The 23,005-nt window shown below is 37.5% G+C and overlaps 1 protein-coding gene across 1 annotated transcript in view; it reads right to left on the bottom strand.

The window, feature by feature from the left end:
- Window positions 1-422: 422 nt before the first annotated feature.
- YLPM1 (YLP motif containing 1) overlaps window positions 423-23,005 on the bottom strand; it is a 40,191-nt gene continuing 17,608 nt past the window's right edge. Inside the window, exons 7-21 of the mRNA XM_008639603.2 lie at window positions 22,209-22,452; window positions 20,935-21,027; window positions 20,387-20,561; window positions 20,093-20,238; window positions 19,546-19,700; window positions 18,883-18,945; window positions 18,473-18,592; window positions 18,017-18,193; window positions 17,709-17,792; window positions 17,394-17,477; window positions 15,850-15,936; window positions 12,834-12,885; window positions 7,899-8,029; window positions 6,267-6,446; window positions 423-5,878 (exon numbers count right to left, since the gene is read on the bottom strand). Coding sequence (XP_008637825.2) covers window positions 6,300-6,446; window positions 7,899-8,029; window positions 12,834-12,885; window positions 15,850-15,936; window positions 17,394-17,477; window positions 17,709-17,792; window positions 18,017-18,193; window positions 18,473-18,592; window positions 18,883-18,945; window positions 19,546-19,700; window positions 20,093-20,238; window positions 20,387-20,561; window positions 20,935-21,027; window positions 22,209-22,452 — 1,758 coding nt within the window. The 3' untranslated portion in view covers window positions 423-5,878; window positions 6,267-6,299. The remainder of the gene's footprint in view (window positions 5,879-6,266; window positions 6,447-7,898; window positions 8,030-12,833; window positions 12,886-15,849; window positions 15,937-17,393; window positions 17,478-17,708; window positions 17,793-18,016; window positions 18,194-18,472; window positions 18,593-18,882; window positions 18,946-19,545; window positions 19,701-20,092; window positions 20,239-20,386; window positions 20,562-20,934; window positions 21,028-22,208; window positions 22,453-23,005) is intronic.

The following is a 23,005-nucleotide window of genomic DNA, read 5'->3' as shown; positions in this document are numbered from 1 at the left end:
ACTTGCAGCTCTGCTCCCTTTCTGTGCTAATCCCAGACATTTAACGTCCTACAAGATTTAAACAGAAAAAATGTTAGATTTGAAAGACTTTTTTTTTTGGCAATGTTTCAGTTCACATGTGACCCTTAAAAGGCTTCTTCAAGACAAGCTGCTTTCTCAATCAGCTTGCTCAACTATACTCTTGACCTTCAGGCAAAAAATGGCAGGGATTAATTTAAGATTTTCCTCCATAAATGTACATGCAGCCAGTAGTAGCTAAAGCAGACATCTCAGACAGTGGAGCTGCTAGCACATTCTACCCACACAAGACAGATTCCAGCTCCGATAATTAGAGCAAAACTAACTGAACTCCCGTTTTTTTTTTTGTTTCTTTTGCTTTATTTGGGTTTGTTTTTGTTGTCGTTGTTGTTTTTTTTTTTTTCCCCTCCCCAAGGACCACTGCAGTTTTAATTTCTCTCCAAAGACAGCAACATCACAGGAATTGGTGAAATGATGACAACCTTGCAGTCTTCATGTATTCCTTAGTGTACTAACTGTTCAAACACAGTAACTTCATACAGGAATATACTGGTCACAGCAGACAGTTCAGATGTCATCCTAATGAAAAGCATTAGGAATTTCTTGTGTAAAGCTGAACATCCATTCATACATGTGTATCTTGACCAGTTATGGAAACAAAAGTTGTCCCTATACACACATACAAGGCAAACAGTATGGAGAAACACTTGACTGGCTGACATTCCAGAGCACAAGTCATAGGGAGAGGCCTCCCCTCCCAAAAAGATTTAATCAGAGTTCCACAAGGCAGAAAAACCTTAGGAAAAAATGAAACCGTGCCATTTCCACCAAGACAGCTTTGGTTTTGCATATTGAAATACTAAATCCTAAAATTCAAAGAGACTAGAGCCTCCTGACTAGAAACCTAACACAGAATAGAAAATATAAGCAACTTCAAAACACTTTTGCCTCTCCATTTGCAGTAACTTGCTGTGCCTTTGTTTGTTAACAGTACTTTGAGCTTACCTGATTTAAGCAAAATCATGAATAAAAGCACATTCTGCTTCCAAACAGTATTAATCAGCTAGAAGGTGATAATTCACCTGAATGGAATATTGTCATTAGTAATTTTCCAATCTACATGCATGAGGAAGACTTAAGGCTCCAGGCTGCAGATCTGATACCATGCAAATTTGGAAAAGACATTACAATTGCTGGAACACTACACAGGTAAAAAATAAAACAAAAGTTTCACCATGCAGAACTAAGTGATTAATCTTGAGCAGAACCTAGAAGAGTTCCGTGGAGTAAACAGTCCTTTAGTTGGCTGGAGGATTCTGATTCATGCATGTAGAAATAGACGAGTAGAAGAGAAAACAATTTTCATTCAAATTTTATGAGAGAATAAAGATGATTGCCCTAGAGACTCAAACCAGAAATGTGCCATTCATATTTTAAATTCTATGAAACTTCTGTTCTTTCTCATTTCCACTATGATAAGAAAACTAAGTATAACCACAATTTAAGAACAGTTGATGCTGCAAGTGTACAGATCTCAACTGAGATAGCCACCTCTGCTCCTCAAATATTTTCTCATAGTATGCAAGTTGCCCTGCTGCAGTTTGATCCCAAATTATCAGTGGACCACAAGTTCAGAATTTAGAACTCATTTTCCAGAAGTAATCTGTGAAACATTAAATCGTGAAGAGAGACGTAACAGAAAGGAACCATGTATCCGTCATTATTTACCTTCCTGAGGATGCATGCCATGTGAACATTCCACAAGCAAAGAAAACTCAGTACTGCGTCTCCTTTCCAGTCCATGTATGCTGAATTACAATAGTCCTGGGAGTTCCAGGGCTTCAGTTCAGTCAGCTCAGAGTTAGCTAGCTGCATGCTGCCAGAGACAGTAGGAACTTCATAGCAAAAGAGCACAGCTTGCTTCCAAACCCAGCTCAACCATGTTTCTTCAAATCCTAAGGTCTGTCCAGTATTGCATAGGTTTCCAAAATTTTGTGGCAGCAACATGAATAATAAGATGACACAACCTGCTAAGGGAAATTGTGTCCTAAGGGCATGAAATGATTCACCACGACAGCCGCATTAAATAAATGAACAAAGTATTTTTTCTTCTGGTAACAATACATTTGTTTAGGTGACAACAAGGCGTCCCACAGGCAGAATTACTTTATTCCTTTGAAAAGGATTCTCCAAGTGTTCCAATGATGTTGAAATCTCGAATTGGGAAAAACTGATTTTGGCTAGTGAGGTCATATTCTTCTCTCCCACTTAAAAGCACACTACCAACACACTATTCTTCTGCAGGAATCATACTTTCTAATGTGACTTGCAACTTACAATTCCATGATAATTTTTAACTATTCAACTGGATTAGATGTGGGCTTTTTAGGGATAGGTTAATACATCTGTTTCAGTGTAATGTCACAACTCTGCTTTTCCAATTCAATCCTTTCAGAAAAGACTCTACTGAAATCCTGCTTAGTATCTCCATGGTTACCTAAATGATTGCTCAGAGATAAAAAGGCTTCAGAAACGAGTTAAAACAATGCCTTACAATGAGACAAGAGCAGTTATGTATTTTATGTATCAACAGATAGGCAAGGAAAAACTAATGCACAGGGTTAATAAAGATGACTGAAGCAAAGTTCAAAAAATGCCAAACCCACCTTAATGTCTGAAAAATAAAGCTTGTACCAATACCAATTCTTCCCTTCTAAAGACTGGGAACTAATAATGCAAGGTAAGTTATTTATCTATGTTGATGTAAACATTCAAGGAAACAGAAAACCAAATTTCTAGAACTGATCTAATACTCTCAGCTATTATTTCACTCTTTCTCACCATAGTCAGAATATCACTTAATAAGCAATCCTACAGTAAAACACAAGATGACTGAAGATGACAACTGTGCTCTATTCACGTAGCACAGCATGTTGCACATCCCTTGCAAAAACCACATGTACTTCTATCATGAGACAGGTAGCTTCAATATTAAAAAAGCAAATGGACTTGAAAGAAACTGAAGTGTCATAAGAAACTGTAATTCACAGAAAATACTGTTTCAACAGCCAACTTTGCTGAGAAGGTAGCAACACCATTCTGCAGCAGCTGATTTTTTTTCAGAGCTGAATTTTCCACGTGATGCACTGCACAGAAACAACTCAACTTAGAGTTAGCACAATTGCATGCATGGTCAAAGATGGATCACTACATGAGAGTGCTAAATGCATATCTTTCTACTTAGTCATCAATGAAAGCTGGTATTCTTTCTGCTCTGTGCTGTGAAAGGTTACACTGAATATCAGCAAGCAAATGAGTAAGAACTAAATCAGAATCAAGACAATGTATTCTGTACTGAAGGACTTTCCAGACAAAAGTAAAATCCCTAATCACCAACCTCTGGTTATGAGCCAAGCAAGGGACTAGCTAGCTATTCTCAGTTCTGCCAGCAGCAATGACGAATTTTTCCTTTTTGCTTGATTTCTTCAGTCACTGAAGGTCTACAGTATGTAGAATCTGCTATAGGTTGTAGTTCAGGCATAAGTTATTTTCTTTCAGAGCCACTTGCCATCAAGAAATTGAAGACTGATCTGCTAAGCATTCAACTGAAACAAATGGCAAAGCTTATGGATATATTGATATTTCTGTACTAAAGAAGGGGAAAACTTCTGAACTTCAGGAAAACAACAAAACCCAAGCCCTTCAGCCTTTTCTGGTCAAACAGTCTACAATGGTAAGTTTTCATAACTGAATTTTGCCTTAAACTTCAAGACTGATATATTTTCTGTCTGTTCTCATCAGAGTAAAGAAAAATTTTATGTATATTCTCTGCACATTTTTCTTTAGTTCTACATGCACCACAGAATAAACAGCATGACATAACCTGTTGGTATTATCTGCTAAAATAATTTCAAAATTGGTAAAACCAATAAACAATATTATAACTTCTGTCACACACTATCCATTTGAATGCTCCAGAAATACTCTTTAGTCTGGAAAGAAAAATGTTAGAAAAGGATCTGGTACAGTTGTATTACCAAAGATACAGACAAAATCACTATCAGTTCCTAAGAGTCAAGAAGCATCAACTCGTGCGCCACAAGAATTCCAGTTTTGTTATGGAAAATTGAGTATAGACTGAAACTCATTTTACACATACCTGAGAGTAACTTCTCCAAAGTGAATGTCACCTGAGTTCCACAGCAATACACAATACTGATTTCTTGTTAACTGTTCGTTTCCCTTTGTCACAACAATTCTCCGTCACAACTCAAAGAGTACTTACTTATCAACATTTTCAGGAATATATATGCTATGTAAAGTACACGTACACAGAAAATGTACATTTAATACCTTCTATTTTAAAAATGCTGCAATCAGGGAGCCTAATTTTCTTGTATTAAACATATTCAGGGCATAACGCACATTCAGCTATTCCCCTTGTTTACTAAAGAACTTTTAATCATGCATCACAGACAAGGCTGAGAAGCAGGCAACAAACCAAAACATTAGAATGTTTTCTAACCCATCTATTACAACCATGCTCTCCTTTAACAACCTGAACTACCACCACACCAGAACAAGTTGATTTACCAACCTAGATGCAAAGCACAATGTAATCACTCAACAGAGAAGGAAAATTCAGGATTTCATTTTCTTTCCTCAGAAAGATCAGGAGAAAAAATTCAATTCACCATTAAAACAGCAATTATTTTCAGATTTAAACCTCTTGCCTGGTTACAACACTGTTAATGCAAAGCATTTGCTTTGAAACCTGGGAGGACAAAAGAAAGTTTTCATCAGCAAAACTGATGCTCTGCAGAAGTGATATCCCAGCATCTATGAAGAATCTGTATCACTTTTAATAGTGTGGACTGTTATTCATTTATCTTTTTTTTAGCAAGCTTAACACATTCATCAAAGGAATAGAAGGGCATAACTTCTGGTCTTTGTTACTTCTTTTAATGATGTATCTCTATGAGACAGTAGTCTAATGAATGGAACAAAATACCCTGATAGGGATCACTGTTGACTAAAAGACATAATAAGACCAAAACAAATTTTGTAGGCTGTCCTTCAGAGAAGCCTGTATTACCTGTTTTCATGTTGAGCATTAAAGACAAGTTTTTCATACACTGCTACCTTGAACATTATAGAGCCACCCAACAGAATTCATACTCACGTAGTAACGAAAATTTGACATAATTGAGAAACTAGGATCCAAAAAATAATGATATTCCTGCTTTCCAGGAACATGAACTCCTAAAGGGCAGGAAGACCTGGGGTCTTAATGGATCTGTCTATGAGAAGAAGAGCAGGTGAAAAATCTAGAAGACAGGACACATTCCAGAACATGAGCACACGACATCTTCCAGGTAAGGATGGTTCTGAGCACTAACATATGAACACAGACCACATTTAAAATGTCAAACATAAACCATACTATATGGTCCACCGAGAACACTGAGTTTATAGTGAAATTTATTGTTCTGCTTCCTAATACAATAAGCTACAAGGTACATACAGTATAAAACGAGAACATCCACAGAGCAAAGGTGATAAACATTCTGTGATGGTACAGTGGAGGTAACATCTGTCTAATCCTTCCACTTTATCCCACAAAGAGCAGCTAAAACTACTGACCCTCCCCCTCCCTCCCCTTCAAAAATATTAAAACGTAAACTGTCTCTCTCACTTAGGAGCAGTGGGATTCAACGAGTTTTTTGAGGGCACCGGTTATCTGACAGTATCCCAAGAAAATTGCTGAAACTAAAGTAACAAAAACTGTGAAGGTGGGAGTGACATGACCCATGCAAGATGCTCATGACACCTTGGTTCACTTCTCCTCAGAGCAAATGGCCTGTAAAAAAAGGAAAAGTTTGTTACGTCATGTAAACCAGCAGTTAACATGGCTAGAATTAAGATATAGCAAGCAAAAATCTGAACTCAACAGGACTAGTAGGCACACAGCTAAACTACTCTTAATGAAACCACAGGCTTCCTTGTAATAAGGTTGGGAGATTTGATAGCTGATAATCCTTCTCCCTTTATTGTCAGATGCTGTACAGAAGGGTGCATGTTGACATAGGCACAGCTGACACGTATTATACAAAGTTCCAAATCAATCCCAAATCAATTCCGAATCAATCCCAGCCCTGTCTGGGAGAACTCTAACAATGGTGTGAACTGCAGCCTGAACTCTCGAAAAACATCAAGGCTATCAACACACAAGAAGACTAAATATTTACCTTAAAGGCACAAAAATCCACTTAACCACTTTTTCATATATACTTGGTGCGGTTGAGGGCTCTCTCAGCAAGATGACCACTTTCATCTGTTATCTTCTCCCAGTCTGTTTGTCCAACAACAAAACCAATGGCCCTTTTCCTGTCTGCATCTTTCTTTTCTTCTAGATCTGCCCATCGCACCTACAGAGAACATCCTATCAGTACAATAATCTTTCAAGAAATCCTGATACAAGTCTAGGCTTTCCACTATAAGTAAGAGTACAAGAATACTAATTTCTACTCATTTTCCTTAGAACAGGTAAGTTTTTTGGGGGTTTTTTTGGTTTTTTTGGGGGTTTTTTGTTTTTCTGATAGGTAAAGAAGAGTAATTATTTCTAATTGAATATACCAGGTGTTCTATGGAGTAGAAGAAAGGTATAGATGATAACCTTTTTCCATTTCAGTGCTATAGTTTTGAGAATTGAAGTGTAACTACTACAATTATTTCTCTGTTCAAAGCAATGCTTTCTGCAGGAAGAATTATCCAAGACTCATTTACTGTCTTAATTTTCTGTGAAATCTGTCTTTCAATTGCACAACGGAAACATATAGAAGATGACTATGAAACTACAGAAAGACAGTGTTAAAGAGCAAGTCAGCAAGGAATAAATGAATGAAGGACAGTTTTCTTCTCTATCTTGTGTAGTACATTTCTATTTAAATCTTTCCACTATTTCTTTACACTAAACTTTTTCATACATATGTTATTTACCCATCTTTACACCTCCATATCTACACTGCACCTCTTCATGGTAATGCAGATCCCTTGCATTTATCCTGTTCAAACATACACAATGACACCCACAAAATGAGACACCAATGGGAGGGAGAGCAACAGGGAGGAAGGAGTGAGAGAGGCAACGAGGAAAGGCTGCAGTCCAGAAACTCAGCTGAAACACACCATTGCTGGACAAGAAAAAAGAGTAAGTGAAGGAGCTCTTCTTTACATACTGATTAGTCTCATTCAGGCCAGTGTGTTACTGGGGAACGTAGCCTTATCAATTTTCTGCCAGCACCTCCCTATCCACAGTCTACCTGGACTACTCCTGACATTCCTACTGATAAGAAATGTAAGCTTTCTTCCACCATCATCTCCTTTGCCAATGTCTTAAGTATCTCCATTTCTCTCAGGGACGCTGTCCAGTACTACCAGTCTTCTATTTGACATTACAGAGCAAAACAACACCCGAACACCGAAAGTTAATTCAAATTACTTCTAGTGGCAAAAGCTGTTCTTTTTATTTTGGAGAAAAAAAAGTATTACCTCTATTACCTCTCTTTCATCTCCCTCTATGATTTTCCCCTTTTTTCACAATAGAATTTAAACATGTAGCATTTTGTATTCAGACCATGTCATGCCTAGTTAATCTGTATAATCTACAATTCCTAGCTTCGTTATAATTAATGTGTTTACCTCTGGAAGACCCTACTTGCAAGAATACTCTCTTACAGAATCTAATGGAACAGCAAAATGAAAAGTGAGTCACTGGAATTCCCATATTCATAGACATTGAATGACTTGATATAAACTCTCTTTCACAGAGACCATTAAAGGGCTATATACAGACAGTAAGTCATTTGAAAATTTATTACCCTTTTCTTTCCAGGTTCAGAAGCACGTGTATCATAGTCATCTGGAAGCTGCAGATAATCTTCCATTCTGCTGGCAATTGCTTCCCAGTCACGTTTTCTTTTAGTGCCAGTCCGCAAACCATCCAGCTTGTCTGAGAACAAACACAGAGCCTCAGCGTTAAGGGAGATTATTTTTTCTATTATTCACACAAACAAGACGAGAGTGGAAAACTTTTCAAAAGAACGAGCAGCAGAATTTGTACATCCAGCTTGTCTTGACAGGTGGAATGATGAGAGTTGAAATAAATTAGAGAAGACTCAACACAGTTTTCAAGTTTTATTGATCTTTCACGTCAACTGTGTGGCAATAACAGTGTTGTTATCTATACGAGGGAGAAAAAAGTTTGCTCCTCTGTATCTATATGGAGTCTGTCCTTACAAGTACAATATAGCCAACAATAGCTAGGAACCACAGATCCATCTTTCTATATTTGAACACAATACTAAAGCTGTAGCATTTTTCCCAAATTTGGGGATCAATACTGTGTCAAACATGGCATACATGCAGTATCAGGGAACAAGTGGCAATTATATAATTTAATGCATCAAAGACAAGTTTCGAGATACTGTTTCTGCTAAACAAAAAGCTCCTTGGAAAGCCTGATCCTCCCCTTTCTTTTTCTCTCCCCATAAGGCAAACCACTTAAAAAGTCTTCCAGGACTGGGAGGAAAACATCTCAGAATCTTTTCTTTCATGGTGTAAGAGGTCAGTCATAAATATTTGAGCAGTACATTTGTCCAACAGTCCTCATTTTCTTCTTTTTCTTATTGAACCGATACAACATGAGGAGAAACAATTCCGTTCCTAGGTTCTAAAATTTTGTTCCTCTTTAGACACTTATTCTCAGTAAAGAAAACAACACCTTCTTGAAATTATGTGGCAAACTGTCTTTGGAAAGGAGATGAAACACTCATTGTAAGATTATGAACAACAAAGCATGAAAAGGAAACCAGCTTTACAAGTCAAGGGAAATTCTGTTACTTCTGTCAACGTAAGCTACCAATTTATAAGCCAACAATTCAAGTATGTGTAGAAAGAACACTAAGCTTGGCAATTACATTCATTAAACCATTACCGGTGATGTAAGAAATATTGTTTCAGAGGTCACTGTTGTAATTAAATTCACCCACAAAAGGCCTCAGAAATAGACCACATACAAGGCAGCATTATTTTCTGGATAGCAGAAGATGATGTTCAAAGGTATGTACTTAAAGAAGCTCAGTTCAGAGATGAGTTTTTTTACTTAATATGGGAGAGAGAAGAGTAACAATGGAGATAATGTGAGGCAATGGTACTGTAGACATGCTAGTATAATTTAAATGCCATAAACTAATAAAATTATTTGTCCCTCATACAGCTGAAAACCTTTTAAAGACTCCACCTTTGCCCCATTTCCCTGGAACAGATACAGAACTTCTAATAAAACATTATAATCTCCCTGCTTCTTAAAATAGCCAACATTTAAGAAAGGTGTTCAGAATATTTGTATCTATTACATGATTTAGTTAAGGTTCTTCTTTACTCTAAGTTAAATCTGCCAAATTTGATGCTCAATCTCCACAGAAAGGCGCCACTCCCTCTAGAAGACAAAATTGATTTATACAATATTCCTCTGTTACTTCAGCACATAACGTACTTGCATTGTTTCTCAGTATTATGTTCACTCAATGTAGATAATTTGTAGTGTTAAGTGTTTCCAGAAAAAAATAACATTGAAAAGGAGATCAACAAACTCATTGAGGAGCATTTAGGAACATGAAGAAGTGAAAATTGAGGAGCTCTCTGTTGGCAAATACCTGTAGACAGACATATTCCTGTTGGAAGACAACATGCTATGATGCAAGTTCACCTCATTACCAATGTGAAAGTAAGTTCAGTCTCCCGCTCCCTGCTGCACACCAAACAACTGAAAACATCGCCAAGAAATGTGTAATGCTCAAACAGCAGCAGAGGAGCTCAGAAGCTGTTCTGAATATGCAGTTCCCCTCTGTCCCTTTTGTTACTGCTACACAGAATTTATTTTAAAATGTTATCTCCTTCCATGTTTGAAGTTTGTTTTTCCAGAGGGGTCTGCTTCCATCCATACTATTGTGGTTCAAGGTACATGTGTCATGCAGTAGACACTACACAAATGTCAAAAACCTGCCACGAAGGATTATTTCAGAATATTCTTTTCTGAAAATGAGACAAGGTGTCATTTTATAACACTGGTGCTTGTGATTATTTACGGCTGATTATTTAGTGTTAAACTATTGAACATCATTTTATCATTTCAAGTTTTAAAAACAACAAAGCAGCATCATTTTTGAAAATCCACAAAACTTAAGAACTCACCTTTAGAATTTTAAAAGTAACATCTGAAAGTAACTAATTTAATTAGCTCCTTCAAAACCTAAATAAATCAGTTCAGTTTTGCCCTTTTTATAAAAAAGCCACAAAGTTTTATGTAGAATGCCGTTTGTATTCTAGAGCAAATTTTACAATGGTATCAAAGTTCCAGCTACACCAAACCTCATTTCTCCATTCCTGAAAGTTTGTAGAACTTGCCACTAAGCCGCACCTTGAAACAGAGCATTGCACTAAACACTATAGTCAAATTTTAAAAGTGAGAGTCCATTACTTTAAATTTCAGTATAAGAACCCATGTGCACTAAGCACTGAGAAGACCCATGGGTAGACTCGCAGAATAAAATTGTGGCTGTGCACAGCATGTAAGGAAATGATAAACCACACACATACTCAAGAAGAATGTAAGAGTAAAGTAAATCTGTGCTAAAGTGAGAGCTCTGGGGCATGTGTTTGGCAATTGTCACAAGTCAGTGTTTGCAGCTAAAGAACTTAAACTTTAGAGACATTTTCTGAGGTTTATTACAATCAGCAAGATCTTACTGTGCTTTCCTGTAACATCATCTACTTGGAAAGAAAACAAGAAAGCAAAACAGGACTCAGAACATCGTTTTTGGAGTCTGCACTTACGTCATTCTGCAAATGTGTGCCCTCTGGGACTAACACAATAAACCTAATGGGCAGGCCAACTCCCAGGAAATAACTCAATTTTGGAGTAACAAATGCATCCCACCGTTTACATGCCTTTCCAGAAATAATTATAATTGGTCATCTACAATGAAGTCTTATTGTGAACTAAATATAGTAATTCTTACTCACAGACTGCAAGTGCTTCTAATGTACACCTTGAGCTAAAAGTCGTCTGCCCTGGCCAAGCAATTTTCCAAAGAAACTGCATTCATTACATAGGAATGCCTGGCTTTTTTAAAAGCTAAGTTCTGTCAGAATTTACTTTTAATCTATAGTCCTACATATATATAAAACTGAATCTAGAGGGTAGTTATAAAAGTAGAATTGTGAATACAGATTTAATAGGAAGCCCTTCTCAGCACTTGTATCTGTGTCTCACAGCAAGCTAACATCTGGTTTGTTAATGAAGTTGACTGTTAAAGGATTATTGCAAGTAACTTCAGCATAAAAGTGACTGCTGCTTGCTCCCCATTTTACATTTAAGTGGAGACCATATAAAAATCCCGTGGTTTACATTATGGAGTTTTCATTACAGAAGGAAATGCAATACAGTTCTTAATATAAACTTAAGAAAAAATCTTACATTATTAAAGAAATCATTGCTTGTAACAAAAATGCAGAGCAATCCTGACTGAATTGTCTAACTGCCTAGCTGTTTGGTATGCCAAAATCACTGAGTACAAGGTGCCTCTGCTTGTACTGCAGGTGCCTCATCATCAGTACAATCCACAACTATTTATATGACTTAAAAGAGAGCACAGCAGCAGAAGAGATGGTGTAGCTAAGCCCTTAACATCACAAGATGAAAGGCTGCTTTATGTAATCCAGACCTTCTAATGCTATTTCTATGGTGCAGTTGTGATTTTGGTTATTGGAAAGTAATGATGCATAGGGCTGTACCACACATGCAGAAGCAAACCTCAAAATATTAAGACATGCTGTGTCCCATTCGGGTATTTGTGGCTTCTCACGGACATGATACAAAAATAGCAGTTCTGAGCAGACTGTCTAGATAAAATCTTCATTTAGAACCTTTACTGTTCAGTAAAAAAAACCATAACAAAACTGATCATAATGACCAGAAACCCCTTTCCATGAATAATCCTTTCACCATAGGCAAAGTGCATGCATTTCTGCCTGAAAGTTGCTTTCGACTTTTGACAGAATCCTAATGTCAGCACTAATCAGAACAAAAAAGTGCAGTAAAAACCATGCCCTTGTGCCCCTGGAAAGTCCAGTTTGCGTACTACTAAGAAGAATTCTATTGCTCTCCTGGAACTGCGAAGGATAATGAACTTTTAACTTTTCAATGCCTAAGATGTTGAAAAGATCCACTGACACCTAATCATTGAGAACCAACTTCAAAGCATGCCAGTACTTTGTCCTCACAAATGTCAATTTTGGAAAGTGAGGAACATCTTCAATACAGTTCAGCTATGAGACATGTCTCCAAGAATGTAAGAAGTTACTGATGACACTTAGGAAAAAAGGTATGCAATATGAAAAAGAGTACAGCGCAATGTAAGTTGACTCTTTGCTTATATAAAAACAATAAACATGGGAAAGATGAAGAATATAAATACTGCTTTTTTAAAATTTTAGGGCAAAGTACTTTCCTTGAACAGATGGAACAACAATTAATGAGTATATAAAACAGTGATGATTAGAAAGTAGTAAAGTCTCTCGCCTCTGGCAGAGGATAAATTCCTTTTCTGTACAGGCACTTTTGCAGTTTCAGACATGTATGAAATCAACACATTTATTTGTCTTTGTAAGGAGGCACAGTTAAAACAAAAATTCAGGTCTTGCAAACATCATTAGATACCAACTATAAGAAACAGGAAAAAATAAATACCCACCTAGCTTTGCCTCAGAAGTGTCCATCTCCCATTTGCTTTTCGGAATGTAACCCTAAATCATACACAGAAAGAAGCTCGGAGGATTAGAGAGAGACACACATGCATATCACTTTTGAACTGGAAACAGCATTACAATGGGAGTTTAAGGTATTTCTTTTTGTAAGGCACAATTCTCATTATCAGGTGAAGGAGACCAATTACTCGGTATTTCAGAACTTCTGCATCCACTTCCCATTCAGTGATTTTAGCAGCCCTTGCAAATCATTACAAGAGTGCTGCCCCCTGCAAACACAGAACTCCAGAATGAGTCTAACAGATAGCAAAGGCACTGTGTGCACAGTTACTGTATTGCATTATCCTAGGTGGCAAAGTTACTGCAACACAACGTTCAGGCATAAAGAATACCCAAAGCTTTACAAACACAAATGAAAAAGTTACGGTAAGCTTTTATGAACAGATTCCCAGATTCACTACACACAGGCTTCACTTACTCCTTTCGAAGGGACATGCTAAATTCATGTATGAGTGGTTAATCCACAATTAAACAATTTTTTTTGTTTAAATGAGAGTATTTGCTAAGTCACTAGGATTTAAGTATTATTTTTCATTTTAAACTAGTACTCTTAGCTCAACGATTCTTTTAAAACAATTTTTCCCTGAGAACATAATGATAATAAATTTGGCAAAAAGGTTATTTATTCTAGTTAGCTTCCTGTTATCTTTTCTTTTTATATTCTTTGACAAGTAAATTGTTACTAAGCAACTCTCATTTCAGCTGTTCAGATTTGGTATAAAAGTACTTATGTTCCTCTGCAAACACATTAAAAAGCTCAAGGTAGTGAATAGAAGCCCTGTGAGAATTCCATTATTTTTAGAATGTTTTTAATAGAGAGGGAAAAGAACTACTCTAGAAGATTTCAAGAAGAAAATAAACAATCCACGAACCAGTTTTATTACACTAACTTCTTTCCTGATTTATTCATAGGTCGCTTCCACTGTGGTAAAAATATACATGTATTTGTTAATACTACGTGTTACGAAATTAGTGTATTCCAGTAAATTCCAGAGAGCCACACTGCATTTGGTTATGTTCAGCACTGCTCTTACAAAGTCCTTGAATGACCTTTTTGCTATCAAGCATATATCAGTGACTTGAGGTTATCAGATCTCTGGATTTTCTCATTTTTAATCAAATCTGTAATTAATGCAAACCAAGACAGTTTGTGCTGAAATATTTCCTTGTAACAAATAAATAAATGTCATGTATATACATATATTTATACTTTTAAACCAAGTTGCTCCTTAAAGTTTGCTCAGAAAGTTTACACCACAGCTAAAAGCCTGCATTAAACAAAGTGATGTGTGATACACTGGTGAGAACACTAAGTTAAATGTATCAATAATTCATACCATCAAGCACAGAAAAGCAGGAATTGTCTGAATGCTACAAACAATCCTATGGGAGTTGATAATAGCAAGAACAGTGACTTTGATGGTGTGAAATGGCCTATTGTGTGCTGAATCTATACAATACCCCGGTCCTCAAATAGGATAAGCAAAGATTCAGACTTTATCCTTTGGTACAAGACAGTTGGATTTTTCAAGGGTATCTGCCAGATGGCAGGAGCTTCAGACCTCCCTTTTCCCACAGGATTAAATGCAGCAAAATGAATTGCAGAACCCTTACCAAATGCTCTCAAAAAGGCAAGACATACCAAAGACAGTGTCCTGTTTCACTTTCTGTCTGACATAATTCTCTGAGATTAGCCATCTGACTGAATTCCAGAGATTACATACAGCAGATAATGCTTTGCTCTTTTTCATATCTTGTGAATCTGAACAGAACACATTCTTATATGCAGATTACTTTTAGTTATTTAATAATTTGCATAGTTTTCACCACCAAGCTTTCTCTTTGTCTCAAAGAAAAGGCCTATTGTTATATGTGCTGTACATTAGGACACTCCCCCGAACCCATAAACACATACATACACACAAATTTATGCACAGATGTCTCAAAAGCTAAAGACAACTTTCTCTTTTGGCTATAGCTCATGGAAATGGGACTAGCAGCCATATTCTTATAACCATGGATGTCTTTGAAATGTTCTAACCACACTTTATGCAGTCTCATACTCTGCACCAAAGAATAATTTAGTAAAAAGAATAAATGAGTCATGTTGAAAAAAACAGACGTTTATTAGAATCCACTTTTCCTAAGCTTTTTTTAGATTCTATATTTCAACTGCTTCCTGACCTGTCACTCCTGAGGAAGAGTAAATTTCCATCAAGGAAAAGCACTTTGCTCAACTCAGACATTTTTGGTTACTTCCTGTTTATTGAACTTTAACTGCTTGGTTGTGGGAACCAAGATTAGAGACATTCAACTCATCAAGCACGGACCAGTTGCAGCTCCAACACATACCAAGAAGTTACAGCAGGAAGCCTTTTGTAGCCTTTAAAATACATACCTAAAAAAAGCCAGCCCTCAGGGCAATTCTATAACCTTCATTTATCCAAGAGACCTAATGCCTCACCTTGGAAATACCACCTGACAAACAAAGTCAGTCAACCGTGGCAGAAAAAGCAGTCTTCATAACTGTTGTCATACACTGTGACAGTTGAGGAGAGTTCTTTAGACACGTGAAAGGAAATAAGCTAAATTAATCTTTGCCCATTGTTCCCATCTCTCCACTTAGTGTAATTCTTAGATTATCTGGAAGACAGCACCTATTACGTACTGCAATTTAAAATGTCTCTAAGAGGCATGTTACCATGCTCCACTGACAATATTGTTTGTGGCACATACTCACATATTCTTAGAAATAAATTAGGAAGAAATAATATGATTTATCATTAAAGTTCTCCTAGAAATGTTTAAGTAAGAAACTACTAGAAACATGTGTATTAAGATTGCACTGCTAAGAACAGCAGTGGGTTGGCACTTGTAAGACTGAGATTCTCCCTCAGACACATTAATGAACAATTTGTTAGAGATGGCTGATGTGTCTCCTACCAGTTCACTTTCTTCCTCCTCTGCTGTGTCCTTCTTGACTTCTTCTTTCTGGTCTTCAATATTTGCATCAAAATCCTCCATCTCCACCTGTTCCAAAGCACGTGCACAGACTTAGAAGGCATTGCCTGGCTTTTATTATTTTCTTTTTAACAAAGTAAGTAGAGATGTCCAAATTCAAACAGAAGAGAAAAGAAAGGATTCATCTCTGAAAGCATGATGATGCAATATATATGAATACTGTGTCCATTCTGGCTTTCCTCAGAAGCAGGTTCCCTTCTAGAAACAGAGTGACAAAGAATAATCTTCGCAAAGATTTTCTGGGGAAAAGCAAAAATTTTTCATTCCCTTCCTTCACATGCATTCCTTGTGTTACCAGTATCTGTAACAGCAAGATACTACTCCTGCTACCCACAAACTTGCAATCTCAGAAAAAGTTCTTAAACTTGCCATTTACATATAACTGGAATGTCTCTCTCTGCATAGAACATCTCTACTGAGGCTTTATCTTTTATATATTTTAGAATCACAGTAAAGAATAATAGTAACCACAGAGATCAGCATAATAAAATACATGAACGCTTGAAGCCATATATCATCTAATGCCATACTTTCTGGGCTCCACAGCCCTAATGGGGACTCATGCATATACTGTGGAATACATAAAACTCCCCAAGTATGTACATTTTTTTACATAATTTGCAAAACCTTGTAAACTCCAACCTGCTATTCTCTGAGCCTACTTTAGAGTGGAGCCTTTTGCTGTCCTCTTGAAGACTACTATTTTCCAGTACAAAAAATCTGGAGATTTAATAATAGCCTACTAACATCATGACAAACCACAAAGACCCTCTGTCTACTTAAGCAGTCCACCAGTTTCTATGGCCATCTCAAGAGCTGTTCTGACAGCAACAAGCAGCTATGTCTCATTCACAAAGACCATACAGTTAACACACTAATTTATTCCCAGAGCTCCTGACACAACTGCCAAAGAAGAATGCAACAGTAAGTAAGCTGACACACCAAAGACGCATGTCACGGCAAACTGCAAATGAAGTAAAAAGGCAATTGTAACCTTCTGCTACATGTTACTTATTACTTCATTCTCGGCTACATGTCTGTATTTCTCAAAACAAGGACTGAGTTCCAATTTATTTCCTTATCTTACTTTCTTCAACTACTTTTTCAAAATATGATCTAAATAATCCAGTAACCTAGATGAAACTCAGCACTTCTTCCAAGAGTGCAAAGATTCTCTTTAATCTCTTTAATTGGTATTCAACAGCTGCTAAGAGCAAAATGACTTCAACTCTTGCTCAAAGATGCCTAAGTCTGAGCTTCAAAACGGTGATAAAAGGTAACAATGTACCTTCATGTTTGTGGTAATTCATAAGAATAATGGAATACACTTTCCTGACACAGTGATTCTAGCTTTCTACAGTGCCAACTATAACTGCCTTGATGTGATGATATCTTTGTCTGCTTCGTATTTTCAGTATTGTCATATTGACCTAATTTGTAGTTTTAACAAGCACAGAGATTCTCACCTCTTCGATAGCAGCATCCTGCAACAGAGAACGAATGTCCAAGCGCATCATGTGGCGTGGTGCTGCCTCCCAGTGATCAGACATCTAACAAAACACACACAAAAATGAAGCACCTCTAAAAGTCTAACAGATCCATTGGGGAATATTTGGTTTCTGATTGCTAACAAGATGTATCTGTACTTCGGTAATTTTAATGAATTCCATGAAATAACTACCAGTACTTCTTACAGGAAAAGCATAAGCATTATGTAGTCTATAGTTTTTAAACAACAGCAGGACCAAAAGCACAGTATGACTCCAGATTTATATAGTTACCCTGCTGATATCCTTCAGCTTGCGTCCATGAATATTCCTCTTGGAACACGTCTGATTATCTGCACTCATTTCAGCTAAGTAGACCTAGAAAGAAAAAAGACAATATTAAATACTATAAATTAATTTTTAGAGCTCTTTTTCTACCTTGTGATACTCTGCAGTTTTAAGTTGTTTACTTTACAAAAGGTAAACTTGTAACTGTACACCACATCATTTTTCCTGAATGTGGGAGACACCTTCTACTCAAAAGTTTAGAAACATCAGCATATGGCTGTTAGCAAGTTCAAATGCTATTTAGGCTCCATTACCTCAAACCCCTTTGTTTTTGCAGCACTCCAAAACTGTTCAAAGTGTCGCACTCTATCATTGATAGCATCAAGGATAATGAAGGGAAAGAAGCCGTCATCCAAGGTCTTTTTGAACGTTTTGAACATGCTGGTACGATAGGTCTCTTCCATATCAGCCTCATATTCGTACTCCATCACCTTTACCAAGGACAAAAGCATTAAGAAAGAGGACATCTGTAAAATGGCTAATATTCAACATCTGAATGTCACGACCACAAAGTACACTCGTGTGAGAAAAACACCTTTCAGGTTGGTTTTTAAGAATTTGCTCATACCACCCTAAGTTATATTGGCTTGTTTTGAAAAACAGCCCAGAGACCTCTGCACCCTTCCCAACCCACAGACTGGAATTCTGATTGCCCCTGTTTTTCCAGTGTCTTGTTTCTTTGTCAAGAAAAGCAACAGAATTAAGACTACCTTCTTTTTAACTTTTTTCCCTGTATCTGGGTCTCTCTCCTCTTTCTCCACTTCAGTGATAAAGTAGTCATCCAGGCTGAGCACTCTTGGTGCAGGTCCTCCACATTCTACTTCCTTATCCTGGGAAGAAAGCAAAAAGAAAGCATGTATCTTTGCTGTAAAAATTCCATTCTGCTACACAGGATCTTCAAAATACTTTTGGCCAACATCAGTTCCCTGCTCAATACTCAGAACAAGAAGAGAGTAGTATCCCTCCTGCTTGCTAATAGTGGTGGAGATTCACACACCACATGAAGACATGGAACATGAAGTAACAACAGACTTGAATTCCAGGCAAACAGAAAGCAAACAGCAGAGGAAGCACATGTAAAAGGCAAGCAGCACTACAGAGTGAGTGCCTGTTTACATACCCTGATGAGTTTTGCTACATGTGTCTTTCCACTGCCAGGTAACCCTCTCATGATGATCACAATCTGAAACAAAGATCATGTAAGAACATACGATACTGTACTACATTTAACAGAATCTCTTTTGCAAAGATTTTCTTCTAGAGAATTATGTGCTGTGAGCTCCCACTTTTGCACATCATCAAGCACTCACTGCCTGTTTTAGAAACCAGGAAAATGGTAGTAGTTCCACAGAATTCAGAATTTTTGATGTTAATCATCTCAGCAGTTTAGGACGCATGTTATAGATCTGGTTCAGTTTCACTTACTTCATGCATTCAACTGAATGAAACTTATCTAAATATTCCATAGCCTAAATTGTGTTCTTTCTTATATAATATAGTACATTTCCCCTGATACATCAAAAACCCAAGTGAAGACCTCAGAAGAGACCAAAATACTGTAATATTACACACTAATTTGCTTTGAGCATTCCCAGGAAGTTTACCTCTCCTGTGGACTCCTAATAGCTATGCTACAACACTCTTAGGCATTTGCAAAGGAACCAAGCTAATTTCCAGAGCTTCCTCAAACGTACACTTGTTCACAACATATTACATCCACCAGCATTTCATCTGAATACACACCTTGTAGAAACCGACTGTAGCTTTCAGAATGTATACTCACCCTCTCTGGCCTGCTATCCCGTCCTGGCGGCTTTAAAATATCATCTACATTTTTAGATTCTGGCTTCCTTTCTACTCGTGGAGCAGGTGGTGGCTGACGAGGCATTGACGGAGCAGAAATAGGAATCCTTTCCTCAGGGTAATTTCTACGATCACCTTCAAATTCCAGTGTTTGGACAGAAGAATTTTCTTAGTTCAGTAAAATAAAAAAATTAAGATGTTCATACCCAGCTGAGCTGATTTAAACAGACCTTCATTATTTTAAGTTAAATTCACAGCTATGTCCTCAAAATAATTAAAATTTCTAATCTTAAGCCTAATGCAATCACAGACAGTTTTTAGCAGAGTATATAACTGTTTCATTCATGATCTCATCACCACTGAGAAACAAAACTAAATGCCACCACCTAAAGAAATTTTCCTGAATTATACATTCTGAACAAACCAATACTGCAAATCAATTAATCTTCTACCAACTGATCTTCACCTCTGCAAGTCCATTACTTTTCATAATATTCCAGCATGACTTCAAGATTGAAAAACTGTACCTCCAAACATGGAAGGCCCATGATCATATGCTGGACGATCTGTCTTTCTTTCATATGATGGCCTTTCAAAACCACCTCGCCTGGAGGACGGATGGTCTTTCTTGTCACGGTAAGACTGAGTTCTTGAAGGTGTAGTAGGAAGAACCCTGCCAAAAGAGTATTTTGTGTATTTCTAGAATTTCCACTACGGAATCCAGAGCGAAAGGAACATGTACCTCACAGGCAAAATGGACAGCCTGATACACAATACAGCCTCAACTGTATTGATTTTAACGGTGTTCCAAAATCACCTACCTATCATCTCGGGGATGCCGCTCTTTTTCAAATCTCTCTCGTTCGTAGTCCACAGAACCACGGTCTCTGTGCAATTCCCGCTCTCTCTTGAAGTCCCGATGATCTGTGTTGGAATTACCTTGACGCTCAAAATAAGGCTCACGATCTCTTTCTCTGTTGTAGCGACCTGGATGCTCTGAAGGGAGAAACCCATGGAAATCCAAACTACTATTTTGGAAAAAAAGGCAAAAGCAAGAGTGCAAGAAAAGTATACAGAAATACATGATATGTGAGCTAGGATGGACTTAATCAGACCTTATCTCTTTTCCAAACTGTAACAGACAACCACACTGTGCAATCCTACTTAGAGCTATAAAACTGAATGTTTAAAGTGGCTAAGTTATTGACTGCAGTACTCCTCTTGACAATATAAACTGTTATTCTTATGGACCTCTGAAGAGGTGGTTCTTGCTTAAACAAGAGTTACCTAGTTTGAACAAGCTTTTAGTGTTTTACAACTTTTCTTAAGAGCTAACTAACTGTTTGAGAGCTAGCCAAACACCTCCTACCTTTTTGAAATGTTTGCCTGTCTGGTAGAGGTTCTGGACGAAGGGTTACCCTCTCCCCATATGGAATCTGTTCCACTTTACTGGTGGTTATATCTGGTTGAAAATAAACAAAACAATAATTAAGGCTTTAAAACACATGTCTTCCATTTTCTTTCCTCTTCATGAAAAGTTATCAGTCAGTGGCATTAAAAGTGACTGGAACAAGCTACCATAATTTCTTTTAATGGATAATGCAAAAAGAGCTTTACATAAATAAACAGCACCGTGGTTTTTAAAGGCTGAAGTGGGTTTGTGTGTGTGTAGGTAAACAGCTCCATCTTAATGATGGGACTTCTGCCTTTTCAGGTGAGTTCAGGTAGCACGCAGTGTCAGAAAATTATAAGCATTAAAATGCTCTGAAAGTTTCAATAACTCACAGAACTACTGTAATGTCAAGAACAGTAACTGAAAGTCTCACAACAATGACATTTTTTCTAACAGCTTTTAGTAAAACATCTACTTAATGGAACAGATATGGCTTCCACTCTTGTTTTGGTACTTTAGAGAGAGAAAAAAACACTCTTTAAATGACAATGCACAATTTAAGAACTTCTTTATGCCATGATTTCACTCCTGTTAAAACTTAGATTGAGGGAGATTAATTATATTTAAAAACTAGCATTGAATTTTAGCTTTGATAAGCTCAATACTAAACAGCAGAGCCCTCCATTACTTACATGTTAAAAAACTGTACAGGGTGCATGCCCTTCAGAACTAGACTCTGTCTCCCTCTCTGGCTAGAGGGTACCTAACACCCATTATGAAGTATATAAATAATGCAAACACCAGCCACCTTCTGCTTTAAATCACTAAGTCACACCTAAGAACTGTAACCATCCGAAGTACCTTCTAGCCCAGTTACTTCCATACTCACCTACAAAGGGATTAAGGGAAAGTATCAGTATCAATCTAAATACAACACATCATTTTGTGTTTATTAGAAGCAGCCATGGCTATACACCATTCATGGAATAGCAGCCATGGAATATACACCATTCACCAACATGAAATAGCTCTTTTGAGAAGCATTAAGAAAAACACTAAGCTCAGGGTCATAACTGGTTAGAGGTTAGAGACTCCTTAAAACTGCACTGCTCAGCATTACATCATTAATGCACACAAGTCTACACATCACCTGCAGAACATGCATACTTTGCATGGCACACTCCTTTAAAAAAGAAGTCAGGAGAACTAATTGGCTCTTTGATACAGATCAAATACACTGTAATACCCACCTCGCCCGTGGCCATAATCCACCGTTTGCTGAATGATGGGTGCTTTAGGAACTGGTGGAATAACTGGAGAAAGGGACACTGGTACAGCTGATGGAATGGAGGTGTGGACAGCAGGTACTTTCACAGGCGAGGAGACAGGCAGAGGCATCACTGACTCCTGTTTACACAACTCGTACTCCATATTTGCACCTTTATCCTCATTTGTGTCCCACAGTCCGTGGAAAGAGTCCTCATCCCAGCGTTCCTGTTCCACAGCAGAAGGTGATGGTTTTAAAGATTGACCATGACTTGGGGTTGTAGTTGGAGTAGAAACTGGAGCATGTGGCCTTGTCATAGGTGTAGTAGGCCTTGCCAGTGGGGCACTTGGTCTTGTCACAGGGGTGGGCTGTCTGAACAACACGGGAGGCTTTATAATAACAGCAGGAGAAGGTTTAATAGCTTGGGCTTCTACTGGTGCCTCTGAAGATAGCTGAGAAGAGACCTAGATGCAGAAAGCACTTTTAATGTAGATCTGTAAACTAACCTTCTCTCATCCTCAGTAAGTGCAATGGCAATCAGTAGTCAAATCATACACATTTTCTAGTGCCTCCACCAAGGTGCTACAGGTAGGAGGACTATTTTTAAAAACTGGTGGACTGATTTAATTTCTTGTTTGCTCACTATGTGAAGGCTCAAACACTACTTATTTTCTTCTTCAAAATAACCTTACCAATTTTAGCTCCAGTAGGCCTATCTCAGTTCAAAAGTGTCTACTGTTTTATTCCCAAAGACTCCTGCTGTCTGCAAAAATTCCTGCT

The sequence above is a fragment of the Corvus brachyrhynchos genome, unplaced genomic scaffold (genome assembly GCF_000691975.1).
Source record: "Corvus brachyrhynchos isolate BGI_N302 unplaced genomic scaffold, ASM69197v1 scaffold115, whole genome shotgun sequence".
Taxonomy (NCBI): domain Eukaryota; kingdom Metazoa; phylum Chordata; class Aves; order Passeriformes; family Corvidae; genus Corvus; species Corvus brachyrhynchos.
Note: the sequence above shows the minus strand (reverse complement) of the source record. Positions and strands in the feature narration are given on the sequence as shown.